Below are 15,255 nucleotides of genomic sequence, written 5' to 3'. Positions count from 1 at the left end.
TCTGAATGTGTGTTTCCTGGTGTTACCTAGCTGATGCAGGAAACAGTGATCAAGTCTAATAAATATAAAATAAATAGATATCATAAAGGGTATGTATGAAGGAATAGCAGTTCCAATAATATTATATGATTGCAAGCCATGGGCTATGGATAGGGTTGTGTAGAGGAGGGTGAGTGTATTGGGAATGAAATGTTTGAGGAGAGTATGTGGTGAAAGGGTAAGAGAGATGCATGGAAAGAAAAAGAGTGGTTGAGAGAGCAGAAGAGGGTGTATTGAAGTGGTTTGGAGATATGGAGAAAATGAGTAAGGAAAGATTGACAAAGAGGATATATGTGTCAGAGGTGGAGGGAATAAGGAGTAGCAGGAGACTAAATTAGAGGTGGAAGGATGGACTGAAAAATATTTTGAGCGATTGGGGTCTGGACATACAGGAGGGTGAGAGGCATGCAAGGAATAGAGTGAATTGTAACAGTGTGGTATATCGGGGTTGATGTGCTGTCGATGGGGTAAACCATGGAAAGGTCTGTGGGGCCTGAATGTGGATAGGGAGCTGTGGTTTCAGTGCATTACACATGACAGCTAGAGACTGAGTGTGAACGAATGTGGCCTTTTTTGTATGTTTTCGTGGCACTACCTTGCTGAAGCAGGTGGTAATGATGCTGTTTTCTGTGGGGCAGGGTAGTGATAGGAATGGATAAAGGCAAGCAAGTATGAATATGTACATATGTATGTATGTATGTGTATATGTTGATATGTTTATATATATGTACATGTGCTTGTATGGGCATTTATGTATGTATATGTGTATATGACTGGATGGGCCATTCTTCGACTTTTTCCTGATGCCACCTTGCTGACTTGGGAGACTTCTTCCCATTTATTCCCAGTGTGTCGTAGAAGGTGACTAAAAGGGGTGGGAGCTGGGGCTGGTTAGCAAGGTAGCTCCAGGAAACAGATGAAGAATGGCCCATCCACTCATGTATATATATACAAAAATCCCCACACACACACACACACACACATATACATATCAACATATACATATGAAGGTGAAATCGCACTTCATTAGGAGTTTATACAATTTTATTTACCATGTAATTTTTCTATACATGTGGCATGACATGTTCTTGGAGGCAATCCACCTCGTCAGGTGCCAGTACTTAACTGAGTTATTTAAATCCCAACGTTACACTTGGTTCATGCCATACAACACCAATCTTTCTAAGCCAAGCACTGTCTGCGATGTCTGGATGTATCCCTTGTAAGGGAGAGTGTTTAAGGAGGGTCACATGGTAGGGGTTGACTTGGGTAGCTGGGTGTGTCATGTACAACTTTTTTATGTTTTCGTGTTTTGACAGTTCTCTCATATTGATTTGGATAAAACTAGCATGGGCTTTGATATTGCCTGGGGACAAATTAAAGTTCTTAGTATTAGCAATTAAGACATTTTTAATGACATTACTTGTGGCATAATCAGCAGAGGGGTATAAAATATCTGGATTTTCAAGATCTGTAGGGTGATTATTTTCATGACAATGTTTAGCGATCGCATTTTTGTGGTCATCCCTTGGTATTGAAAGTCGATGCCAATAACACCTCTCCGTTACAGTCTTACCAGTCTGGCCTACATAAGTATATTTACATGCCTTGCATTTGATGGTGCAAACACTACCAATTCTTGCATGACTTGGTCTTTTATTTATTAAAGTCTTGCTGATGGTGTTATTGCACTGGAAAGCAACATTACAAGAAGTTATTTACAACATGTCTTAAATTAGCTAAGTTGGTCAAATAGGGCAACACTGAATTTTTAGATTTATCTTTATTTGTCACATCTTTGTTACCAGAAGCATAAAATGTCTGTCTAGCTTTCCAGGAAGCTTTGTTCTCAAACCAAGTGGTTTGTGAACAAAGCTTACTGGAAAGCTAGGAAGATGCTTTATGTTTCTTGTAACAAGATGTGACAATTAAGGATAAATCTGAAAGTTTAGGATTGCCCTATTCTCCCAACTTAGGTAACTTAAGACATGTTCTAAAACAACACCAAATTATGCAACAATTGAGTGTTCATGCAGTCAAATGCAAGGCATGTACATATATTTATGTAGGCCAGACCAGTAAGACTGTAATGAAGAGGTGTTACTGGCATTGACATTCAGTATGGAGGGATGACCATAAAAATGTGATTGCTTAACATTGTCATGAAAATGATCACCCCATAGATCTTGAAAATCCCGTTATTTTATTATCCCTCTGCTGATTATGCCACATGCATCATTGAATCTGTCATAATTGCTAATTCTAATAACTTAATTTGATCCCAGGCAATTTTAAAGTATATCCTAGCATTAAACAAATCATTACGAAAGAATTGACAAAGCATGAAAACATTAAAAAAAGTTGTCCATGACACACCCAGCTACCCAGGTCAACCCCAGCTCATGACCCTCCTTGATCACTCTCCCTCACAAGGGTTTTGACGAGACAGTCTAGAAAGATTGGTGTTGTATGGCAGGAACCAAGTGTGATGGTGGGATTTAAATAACTTTAAGTACTAGTACCTGATGAGGTGGATTGTTTCTGAAATAAGTACCACATTTATATAAAAATTACATGTTAAATGAAATTATATGAACTCCTACTGGTGTGATTTCACCTTCATACTATCATCACAGATGAGTGTGATCATCATATCTACATATACATATGTACACATGTACTTATTCATACTTGCTTGCCTTCATCCATTCCTGTCACTACTTTGTACAACAGGAAAAAGCATCGCTACCCCTGTTTCAGTGAGGTAGCACCAGGAAGACTGATATACAAGACCACATTTCACAGTCTCTAGCTGTCATGTGTAATGCATTGAAACTACAGCTCCACATCCAGACCCCACAGACCTTTCCAAGGTTTACTCCAGACGTTTCACATGCCTTGGTTTATTTATTGTACTTGATTGCTGTTTCCTGCATCAGCGAGGTGGTGCCAGGAGAGACAGAGAACAGCCCATCCACTCATATATATATATATATATATATATATATATATATATATATAAACGCCCATACACAGGAAACAGCATCGCTGCCCCCACTTCAACGAGGAGGAAAATAGTGCTATGATGATATTACACAGCCCTGCTTCACAAACTGTAATGAGCTGCTCAATAATGTCATATGTGCTAAAATTATGCTATAAATGGCAAAATGGAAAACTCATTCAAGAAATGACTGGATTATTTTGTCAGTAAGATCGCAATCTTAAGAGAAGTAAATGATTAGGTCAGTATGTTCCTGAACAAATGTTTGTTGTAGCTAATCATCATATATCTACAGTATGTCAGCATGAGTATTAAAGCATCATTGGGTTGGATAGTGGGAATTCTTAAATTGGAGTAGGTTACTAATAAGCAGTTCATACTATATAATTTACTGATATATAAATGTATAAACATCTTGGATTTGTTTGTACAATGAATGAAGCATTTGCAATTTAAATGGAACAAAAAACTAGAGCATATTTATTCTTCACTTAGCTGTGCCACATCTGTATCATGTGATATTTACTCCAGTTTCTAATTCTGATGAGGGACCTTTACAGTTGTCATGGCTTGATGGCTGAATCTTGGCATCAGGGAGATTTTTAAGCAGGTCAAAAACCTCACCATATTCAGGAACTAGAGGATTATGACTCTCTTCTTCCAAAGACTCTGTTTGTAAACCTGAAAAATTAGTGTGCTATATGTTAATAAGGTGATGTAATTTTTCTCTAGAAAGTAATAGATTTATAAACCTTTTCCACTCACAGATGTTATCTGCTGCTAGACAAGAATAATTGCCTTAATTCCTAATATTCTTTAATTGAATATTAGGAATTAAGGCAATTATTCCTGTCTAGCAGCAAACTGGAAAGGAAAATTGTATGCTTCTCCACTCGCCATTCCCTTCTTACCTGTTTGCCAGCTGGCTTATGTATGAAAAGGAACACCATGGGCATGTGGTATACATCATAATAACAGGATCAGAATGTTTTCCATTCATTCTTTACAATAAATTTTCAATGGATTCTCTGGTAGGAAGTTTTTAAGGTGGTCTTTGAATGGTATTTTCCTATATACTATAAATGGATACAAATTTTCAGAAATTTGCCTAACAATGATTCAAATGTACTAATATTAAATGCATCTTTGCCATGATGATATGTATGACATCTTGCCTTTACTAAATAAACATTAATGGTCGGTAATCTGTATATCTTTCTTTTATATCTGAAGCATGTTCCCTCCTGGAACTCCCTCAAAGGGGGTGGCCATAGCAATAGCATAGTGGATGATATTTTTGAAATTCATCACTTTAGGGTCCATATTCAAGAACGATACGATGGGGGTTGATTTTGTGAAGACGATGAAGCTTCACATCATCATATTCAAGAATGTGGGAGTAATGCAATGTTGGTTGGCTGGCTGGTATGACTATATGATGAATTATTGATATGTTGCAAAGGTGGCCTTTGCAAGGGACCCCCTTCTGATGAGACTTTACAATGGAAAATAATCATTAACAATTACATATCTCTGAAATTATTATTCATGCATTAAATAGGTTCGAAAATATTATCATCTTATGCTAAAGAGGTGGGAATTAAAACAAAAAGTTACAGGAAAATATTTTTGCGAGACTGGTGCGAGTCTTACTGCTACTTGAGAATGTTTATGTTTTACCAAAGATTATGTCATATAGTCTTTGATGTTTTGTGGTAAGACTCACACCCGTCTCGAAAACAAAATTTCCTGTAACTTTTATTCAAATTCCCATCTCTTTAGCATAAGAAAACATTTTTGAATGTGTTTAATGCATAATCATGTAAGAGATACAATGTGTAATTGTTAACAATTATTTCCCATCATAAAGTCTCATCGGAAGAGGGTCCCCTTGCAACGTTCCAATAATTCATCGCATAGTCATACCAGCTAGCCAATCAGCGTCGACCTGCGTCACATTACTACCATGTTGTTGAATACGATGATGTGAAGCTTCATCGCCTTCACAAAGTCAACTGCCTGTCGTATCGTTCTTGAATACGAGCCTAGATCTCAATGCTGCTTCATGTCATAAATGCAAACAATGCCACAGATGCCAAAACAACAAACTCATTCAGGAAAAGACTAGATTATTTCCATTCAGTAAGTTAACATGGACTTGAGATTGGTAAATGATTTAAGATCCTCAGCTCCTTCAGCTGAAAACAATTGCAGACCTGTTTACTTAGGTTACATGTTTGATATACACAAGCAAATTTATAGAACATATCCAAATTTCATTAATCTACCTATCTATTATTGTTTACACTTCTATGTCCTTGGGGTTGATAAGTGGACACAGCCTTTGTTTCATGCATACCTTCAACTAAAGTCCATCACATTAGAGTGAAACAAAGTCCATTGATATCAATACATGCTCTTTTGATTCAAGTACAACCAATTAGCAATAAAAAGTGCAAGCCTCTGTTCACACTACCTCTACACACAAAACGATCCCATTGTTTCCAGTCCTATATCATTCCACTTGCATCTTCATCTGAAATATCTTTTGCTCTGCTCTTGCCTCATTCACACGTCTCGGAAATTTTCCTGTCATGAAATACTGATGAAGTAACAAAGATATGAAAAATTTTAATCTTTAGCTCTCACTAAATAACACAGTCCACTCCAAATTGCAAAACTGACCTACAACAGTGGAAGTGAGTGACCCAGAGGGTGAGCCATTTCCTTCATATGCATAGGCTCTAAGGTCATCCTGAGCCAGGGAAGGTTGTGCAGAACTCATGCCTGTACCAAGAGTAACCTGTCGAGCTGCGGTTACTAGAGTGGGGCAGCCTGCAGTAGTATGTGATACATAACATACTGTTTGTGGGGTACTCTTTTTATGTTCTACGACTGCATCTGTGGTAGTTGAACATGTTGCAATGGAACAAATCTGATGGTTAGTATTGTCTTTGTTTTCATCCACTTCAATCTTGGGGACTTTTATGGCAGATCCTAGTATCTGCATGCAGTTGCCCTTGATGGCTTCAGTCTCACCTTTAAGGTCTGGCATCTCAGGAGAGGTGACCAAATGTTTTCTGCCTGTAGATTAGATGAATTACCAGTTAGTCCATTATGAAAGGGTTTTTCATTGTATTAAACATATGAATGATAAAGCTAAACTTCACCATTAATACTGTACTCTTTGAGAAAGTGGAAATGACATAAATGCTGTACTTATCCTCTACGTAACATTCCTAATGCCACCTTTAACTCACTCTATGTAAACCTAGTTACTCATAGTAAATGCCTACCAGTCAGTTTGCCATTAAACATCTAGGCTGATGTATCATTCTGACTAGGTTCTGAGTTAGAGACAATTTTATTTGCAGTTATTTCTATACATTATAATTCCATGTAAATGAAGTCATGAAAAAATATTTCAACTTATTGTTTATAACTACACTTACATTTGGGATGCAATAGGTATATACTGCCATACAATGTCGCAGTTCACTTATACACCATCGACTTTACTAGTGTGAAAGACTATGTTGGACACTTGAAAGTGCACACTAAGAGGCACTTGTCTCACATAACAGCTTCACAAATAAAACTACCCTGTTTCTTTATAGGCTTGAATTCTTTTGCACCTGTAATTTTATTTTGTTAACAATTTCGTCATTTCATGTGTGGTGGGGTGGCGGTGGGAATGGATGAAGGCAGCATGTATGAATATGTGCATGTGTATATATGTATATGGGCATCAGAAACATACATGTATGTATATGTTGAAATGTATAGGTATGTATATGTGCGTGTGTGGGCGTTTATGTATATACATGTGTATGTGGGTGGGTTGGGCCATTCTTTTGTCTGTTTCCTTGCATTACCTTGCTAACGCCGGAGACAGCAACAAAGTATAATAAATGAAATAATAAAAAGTTCCATATTGATATATCATGAATGAATTTTGTATTATAAATCTCAAAACTGTGATGAAAAACATATCTCAGAAAACCAAAAAAGTGGCATCCTTATTTGTATTAGAAATTGCGCTGCTCTTACCAGATTCCATTTGCTAGTGGTTACACTGCAAGCAAGAAGACATCTTCAGCAAGGTTGAGGAGTGGATAAAAAGGAGTACTGCCCTGTTAATGACATTCTCTGTGTTCCTGCATGGAGTTCAGCCTTGAATCCCATAAAAGGGGTTCTGTAGTTGCATAATAATAATCCACCTGTATCTACAACCTACTGTTTACTTTAATTAATTTGACATAAATAGACACAACTGTTTAGAATAAAAAGGAAATGAACAAAAAAAATGATTAGGACAGTGATATTAACCATATTTCAGGTAAAATAATCTTAATAAAATATGAGAGCATTTGGTAAGGGCCTCTGGAAAAACTGCGGTAGTGTTAACTTCTGCTAATGGTCTGTTAAGGGTGAGGCATTAAATGCTTGGAAGCAGCAATGGGATTCAGTTATGGAGACACTTGCCATGGCCAGCCTCTTGAGGAGTTCCAGGAGGGACTGGGCATCAGAAATGAAGAAAGGAAAAGCTTAAAGCCTAACTTCTAATCCTTTCCATACATTTATTAATATATCTAACCTATCTATCTGTCTATTACTGCAGTACTAATCTGTCCCACATTAATAGGGTGGGTCAGGTTATTACAGCCCTTGAAATCATATGTATCCTTAAACCATGCCCAATTTGTTAAAAAATACAATTTCCATACTTACATAAAAGCTTCTTGCTTTTCACCTTGCATACATATTAGATTTGGCAAGTGAGACCAAAGTCTCCATTCACAATACTTCTATGCACAAAATTCTTTCAGTGCATCTTACTTCTCATCAGTTTTCTTGCATAAATCCTCTTGACCTATTCTATTATAATTATCTGCCACATGTTCTTTCTACATGTCCAGAACATCAGAAAGGACTTTATGCACCAACCTAATGACTTTTTTCTAACACCACATACCCTTACATTATCATGATTATCTATTATCCTAATTCATACCATAAAGAATAAGTAATATTAGTGGTCTATCTATTATGCTGCTATCTTTAACCTAACCTAACTGATGTAAACCTGGATATAAAAACCATTACATCAAAGGTGGGATAAGTACTTCCTACAAGATTCCAGCACACCTTACACTTAGATTTCATCCTTTCATCATATTTCAATGCACTTATATTTTGATTTTTGTTATATGAATATTCATTTCTTGATATTTTTCAATTAAAAATTCTTATTAATATGGGAATGGGGGAGAAAGAATACTTATGAATTTCCTGCGTATCACAGAAGCCAACAAAGAGGGCAGGAGGTGGGCTGCTGAGAAGGGTAGTGAGAAATTAGATGATGGAGTAAAGTTGCTTGTGAAAGAGAAAAGAGAGGTGTATGTGTAGTACTTACAGAGGAGGTCAAGAGGAATGTGCAGGTGCTGAAAAATAGAGTAAATGAGAGTTGGGGTAATTAAATATTGACAAACTTCTGAGAGAATAAGATGTTCTGGAAAGAGGATAATAGTGTGAGGAAAATAAGAGAACAAATGGGAACATCACTGAATGGGATAACTAGGGAAGTGGTAACAGGCAGAGATATGTGCAGAGATGAAGTGAGTACTCTGAGGGACCTGTGAATATGTTTGATGACAGGGTAGCTGATGAATGGTGTTTAGGTCACAGAGGTATGTGAAGTGAGTGAGTCATGGCATGTGGTTTGGTAAAGAAAGATGTGGTGAAAGCCTTGTATAACATGCAAGAGTGGATGGCACTGCAGGTGAATTTCTAAGGAAAGGGGGTGACTGTGTCGATGACTGGTTAGCCAGGATTTTCAAACTATGTATGGAACAAGGGAAGGAACTTGACGACAGGCAGAATGCATGAATAGTGCCAATGTATAAAGACAAGGAGGTCAAAGATGTGTGCTTGAATTATAGTGCTAAAAGTTTGTTGAGTGTACCTGGAAAGTTATATGAAAAAGAGGTGATTGAGAGGGTGGTGGCAGGCACAGAGCATCAGACTGGGTAGGAACAACGTGGTTTCATGAGTTGCAGAGGATGTTGGGATCAGGTATTTTGCCTTAAAGAATGTGTGTGAGAAATACATAGAGAAACAGAAAGGAAGGCTTTGTAAATGGCATTTATGGATCTGAAGAAACTATAATAGGGCAGAAATGTGATACATGTTATGAATACATGGTGTGGAAGGAAAGAAATTAAAGCATTGAGGAATTTTTATGAAGTTAGGCATGTGCATAAGGAGGTAGAAAGGAGGGTGAGGGTTTCAGGTGAAGTTGTGTCTACAACAGGTGTGTGGTATCACCATGGCTGTTTAATCTGTTTATGGATGAGGTGGTGAGGAGGCAAATGCAGGGGTCTTGGAGATAGGGACAGGTATACAGTTTGTAGGGGATGGGTCTTGGGAGGCGAGTCAGTTGTTTGCTAATGATGTGGTGCTCGTGGCAAATTCAAGAGAGTAACTGGAATTTGATGTCAGTTTAGGAGTGTATCAATGGGGAAAGTTGTGAGTAAGTGTTAATAAAAGCAAGAATATTAAGTTTATCAGTGCAAAGAGAGATGTTTGCTGGGGTGTGAGTTTGAATGGAGAAACCTTGAAAAGAAGTTAAGCATTTCAGGTACCTGAGAGGGGATATGGTAGTAAGTGGAACCATGTTAGCTGAAGTGTGTCACAAAGTATGTGAGGGGTAGAACATTCTGGAAGCACTGAGAAATGTGTAGAAAGACAGGCCATTTTCTAGTAGGATGAATATAAGTAGTTGTAAAGGTATGGTAGTGCCAACAATGGATGTGAGCCATGTGTTATAAATGAGAATGTACAGAAAAGGGTAAATGCATTGGGAATTAATTGTCTGAAGACAATATATGGTGTAAGGTGGTTTGATCAAGTGTTAAAAGGTTACGAGAGGTGTGGCATTAAGAAGAATGTGCTTGAAAGAGCTAAAGAGAATGTGCTGAAATAATATGGATATACGGAAAGAATGAGTGGGGAAGGTTGACAACGACAATATACGAGTCAGAAGTGGAAAGGATAAGGAGATGCGGTAAAGCCACATTGGAAAAGGAAGGATAGAGTGAAAACAATTTTGAATGTTCATACCCTGAACATGCAGGAAGATGAAAGGTTTGCTCAGGACAGAGTGAATTGGGGCAATGTGGTACACATGGGGTGACATGCTGTCAGAGGACTAAACCAGGTCATATGAAACAGCCTGGGAAAACAACAGGAAGGTCTGTCAGGCCTGTTGGTCAATAGTGGGGTATGGTTTAAGTTGCATTACATATGACACCCAGAGAATGAATGTGAGCGAAGGAGGCTTTTTCCTTGTATGATCTGGACACTAACTCACTAATGCAGGAAACAGTGAACAAATTTGAAAAATAATATAGAAAAGGTTCCTTTTCATTATTTAATATGGTTTCTATGGATACTTATGCCAGATTTAGAAAATACAATTTCTTTTGATGTTGAAACTAATAAAAAAGTCATTTAGATATAGATACTTCTTTTTTTTGTTGGATAATGGACACTGGGAACCAGCATGAAATTTAATTGTGCTACAAAAGAGTTAAGGAACATGTTGAAAGAGAGGTGAGAATCTGTAGGAGGTAAACTAGTCTTAACAGTTAATACTGGATTTGAGTCTTGGGCTCTAAATGCAAAAGGAAGGCAGAGGATAGATGTGTTCAAAATGATGCAAAAACTGACTGATCATAAAATGGATGACAGTGGCAGAAAGGGATGTGGTAAAGTACATTATAACTGAGAGGGCCAACCTGGGTGTATTGAAATGATTCAGAATATGGACAGAATGAGTAAGGAAAGACTGGGGAAGATGAGCTATGTGTCAAATTTGGAGGGAGCAAGGTGGAAAGGTCGAATGGAAAGATGACAGGGTCAAGTGAAGAGAGGCTATGAATACAGAAAGTCGAGAGGTGTGCATTACACAGTGACCCGAATTAAGGAGTGTACTACATAGAGTGACCCGAATCCATGAGGTATGCATGGGGATGACGTGTTGTCAGTGAGCTGTACCACGGCATATGAAGTATCCAAGATAAACTGTAGAGCAATCTGTGTGGCTTGAGTGTGGACGGTAGGCTCTAATTTTGGTGCACTGTAATGACAGCTTCAAGTTAGGTGTGCAGAAGAGGAAAGATATTGTTTGCTTGTTCCTGGTGCTAGCTCATTAGAGTGGGGAAGACAATTAGGTATACAACACTATGCCATTAATAAATCTTTAAACAACAGAATTATCTTCTCCATACCTTCAAGGGTCAGAGGAACCTCCTTGTTTGGTAATCTAATCATGAGTGATTCCAAAAGTAAGTTCTCCTCCTTAGCTGCTGGACTGTGTTGGTTTTCACTGACAACCTGTGACTCTACATTAGTTCCTAGTGTGGCTGTTATACCCTCCATACTCCCTGGTCGTACAGCCATACCTCTTGCTGCACGGGATCTTTGGAAGCGAATATTCAGCAAGACACCAATCACCACTGTGGGCCATAATGAGGTACCAGTGAGACATAAAAAAAGGAGGAGGAGAGGGTAAACTGAACTATGTTGATATGTGAGTGGAATGCCTTTCCCTATATACCTTCACACCATGAAACAAATCTATCCAGCCTATCAAAAGGTGAAGTACAAAGAAAAAAAAAGTGTATGGGCATCTATGGCATTATATTCAATTGTACAAACACATGAACCCTTGAATGAGGCTCTTGCACCTTCAAATAGAGAAATGATGGATGTCTTTGGAGCAAAAAGTTCCAACTGTGACCTTATTCCTCTCCATCCACTGGCAATGATACAACCTCTCCAAACATGATTTTCTGCTCAAGGTGTAACTACATGCAGGAACAGTCTGGGAAAACTGATATATCATAATCACATAGCTCCATGACCCCATTTATGTGGCTCCCACAGCTTTAAAGTTCAGCTTCACCTGGCAGTAGGGAAAGGCTGACTGCTTTGAAATGAGTTCTTTAATGATATTGCACTTCTTTTTCATTCAATGATGATACAACATTGCAGAAGGTGATTCTTCACTCACAGTGTGACCACATGCAAGCAGAGTCCAGAAACACACCTGCATATATGTACATGAACAACTGACATTTATATAAATTCATGTATACATTTCCATATTTAACCCCATGACCAGTTTCACTCAAAGGGTCCTCTTGTTACCTTGGATCTTTCTAAAAGCTCATGCAGCCCAAGGCTGCACAACTTCCAGTACCAGGGAAATGGAGGCTCCTTTGGAGAGAGAAATTCTTTGAGAAGACTGTGCTCCCAGTGGTGCAGCCTTGCCAAAGGTGACTTTTCACTTGTAGTATAACCTCGAGCAGGCAGAGTCACAGTCCAGTAACACTTACATAAATATATACAAACAATCCATCTGCTTCACAATTAACTATGCCTTGCTTGCTTGGTTTTCTGCCTTCTTAAAAGCAAATATAAAAAAGCTCAAAACCACATATAATAGTGTAATCATAACAATCACTGGCTACCTAGCAACTACAAACATACTTTCACAATGAAACAAAGATTCTCCCAATACAGTCCTGCCTCAGTATGCCTAACACTAAAGTCTATGCAACATCACTATGACCTTCCCACCTAAACCACTCTATAACCTACTACCAATGCCCATGTAGAAATGTAGCTTACCTCTGCCTCACACTTCAGTAACTATTTCTCACAGATTCCCCTTACCCCCACTACCAGTCTTTCATCTGTTTCCTTGCGCTACCTCACTAACACAGGAGACAGCGACTAAGTATAATAAATATAAATATATTATTTATTAGACTTTGTCGCTGTCTCCTGCGTTAGCGAGGTAGCGCAAGGAAACAGACGAAAGAATGGCCCAACCCACCCACATACACACGTATATACATAAATGTCCACACACGCACACATACATACCTATACATTTCAACATATACATATATATACAACACAGACATACATATATACACTTGTACATAATTCATACTTGCTGCCTTATTAATTCCTGTCGCCACCCTGCCACACGAAATGACACCCCCCTCCCCCCGCACGTGTGTGAGGTAGCGTTAGGAAAAGACAACAAAGGCCACATTTGTTCACACTCAGTCTCTAGCTGTCATGTATAATGCACTGAAACCATAGCTCCCTTTCCACATCCAGGCCCCACAGAACTTTCCATGGTTTACCCCAGATGCTTCATATGCCTTGGAACAATCCATTGACAGCAAGTCGACCCCGGTATACCACATCGTTCCAATTCACTCTATTCCTTGCATGCCTTTCACTCTCCTGTATGTTCAGGCCCCGATCGCTCATAATCTTTTACACTCCATCCTTCCACCTTCAATTTGGTCTCCCACTTATCCTCGTTCCCTCCACCTCTGACACATATATCCTCTTTGTCAATCCTTCCTCATTCATTCTCTCCATGTGACCAAACCATTTCAATAAACCCTCTTCTGCTCCCTTAACCACACTCTTTTTATTACCACACATCTCTCTTACCCTTTCATTACTTGCTCGATCAAACCACCTTACACCATATATTGTCCTCAAACATCTCATTTCCAACACATCCACTCTCCTCCGCACAACCCTATCTATAGTCTACGCCTCGCATCCATATAACATTGTTGGAACCACTATTCCTTCAAACATACCCATTTTTGCTTTCCGAGATAACGTTCATGCCTTCCACACATTCTTCAACACTCCCAGAACTTTTGCCCCCTCCCCCACCCTGTGACTCACTTCCGCTTCCATGGTTCCATCCACTGCCAAATCCACTCCCAGATATCTAAAGCATTTCACTTCCTCTAGTTTTTCTCCATTCAAACTTACCTCCCAAATGACTTGTCCCTCAACCCTACTGTACCTAATAGCCTTGCTCTTATTCACATTTACTCTCAGCTTTCTTCTTTCACACACTTTACCAAACTCAGTCACCAACTTCAGCAGTTTCTCACCCGAATCAGCCACCAGCGCTGTATCATCAGCGAACAACAACTGACTCACTTCCCAAGCCCTCTCATCCACAACAGACTGCATATTTGCCCCTCTCTCCGAAATTCTTGCATTCACCTCTCTAACAACCCCATCCATAAAGAAATTAAACAACCATGGAGACATCATGCACACCTGCCGCAAACCAACATTCTATGGGAACCAATCACTTTCCTTTCTTCCTACTCGTAAATATGCCTTACATCCTTGATAAAAACTTTTCACTGCTTCGAGCAACTTACCTCCCACACCATATACTCTTAACACCTTCCACAAATCATCTCTATCACTATTATATGCCTTCTCCAGATCCATAAATGCTACATACAAATCCATCTGTTTTTCTAAGTATTTCTCACATATATGCTTCAACACAAAAACCTGATCGATACATCCTCTATCACTTCTGAAACCACAATGCTCTTCCCCGGTCTGATGCTCTGTACATGCCTTTACCCTCTCAATCAATATCCTCCCATAATTTTTCAGGAATACTCAACAAACTTATACCTCTGTAGTTTGAACACTCACCTTTATCCTCTTTGCCTTTGTACAATGTCACTATGCATGCATTCCGCTAATCCTCAGGCACTTCACCATGATCCATACATTGAATATCCTTACCAACCAGTCAAAAACACAGTCACCCCCTTTTCTAATAAATTCCACTGCAATACCATCCAACCCTGCCGCCTTGCTGGCTTTCATTTTCCACAAAGCTTTCACTACCTCTTCTCTGTTTACCATACCATTCTCCCTGACCCTCTCACTTCACACCCCACCTTGACCAAAACACCCTATATCTGCCACTCTGTTATCAAACACATTCAACAAACCTTATATACATTAATTTCACACTTGTTTGCTGTTTTTTTTGCATGTTCAGGACCCAAAGACTCAAAATATTTTTCTCTCCAATCTGGTTTTTCCTTTCTTGTTCCCTCCGAATCTGACTCATTTATCCTTTTTCAACTCCTTACTCATTCCCTCTCTGTGCCCATGCAATTTCAGCACACCCTCCTCAGCTTTCTCAACCATGCTATTCTTATTACAACACCTTTCCCTTGCCCTTTTATTACTTACCCAATCAACCCTTCTCATACCATGTACTGTCCTCAAACATTTAATATTGAACACATCCACTCTCCTCTACACATTCTCAACTGCAGCCC

At 38.8% G+C, this 15,255-nt stretch overlaps 1 protein-coding gene across 8 annotated transcripts in view; it reads right to left on the bottom strand.

Moving 5' to 3' along the window:
* Nucleotides 1-3,416: 3,416 nt before the first annotated feature.
* The window catches only part of LOC139746178 (putative neural-cadherin 2), a 760,037-nt gene continuing 748,198 nt past the window's right edge, over nucleotides 3,417-15,255 (bottom strand). For 2 of the 8 annotated variants that reach the window (XR_011712090.1, XM_071657094.1), the window contains exons 27-29: nucleotides 11,335-11,562; nucleotides 5,729-6,127; nucleotides 3,417-3,724 (exon numbers count right to left, since the gene is read on the bottom strand). Coding sequence is in view for 6 of the 8 variants with exons in the window: in XM_071657094.1 (XP_071513195.1) it covers nucleotides 3,555-3,724; nucleotides 5,729-6,127; nucleotides 11,335-11,562 (797 nt within the window). In the remaining 2 variants the exon portion in view is untranslated. Of the gene's footprint in view, nucleotides 3,725-5,728; nucleotides 7,239-11,334; nucleotides 11,563-15,255 lie in introns of those variants that run through there. The other 6 variants (XM_071657098.1, XR_011712087.1, XM_071657095.1 and 3 more) reach the window with 6 other exon arrangements.

This window comes from Panulirus ornatus, chromosome 64 (genome assembly GCF_036320965.1).
Source record: "Panulirus ornatus isolate Po-2019 chromosome 64, ASM3632096v1, whole genome shotgun sequence".
Classification (NCBI taxonomy): Eukaryota; Metazoa; Arthropoda; class Malacostraca; order Decapoda; family Palinuridae; genus Panulirus; species Panulirus ornatus.
The sequence above is the reverse complement of the archived record's forward strand: the minus strand, read 5'-3'. Positions and strand labels throughout refer to the sequence as shown.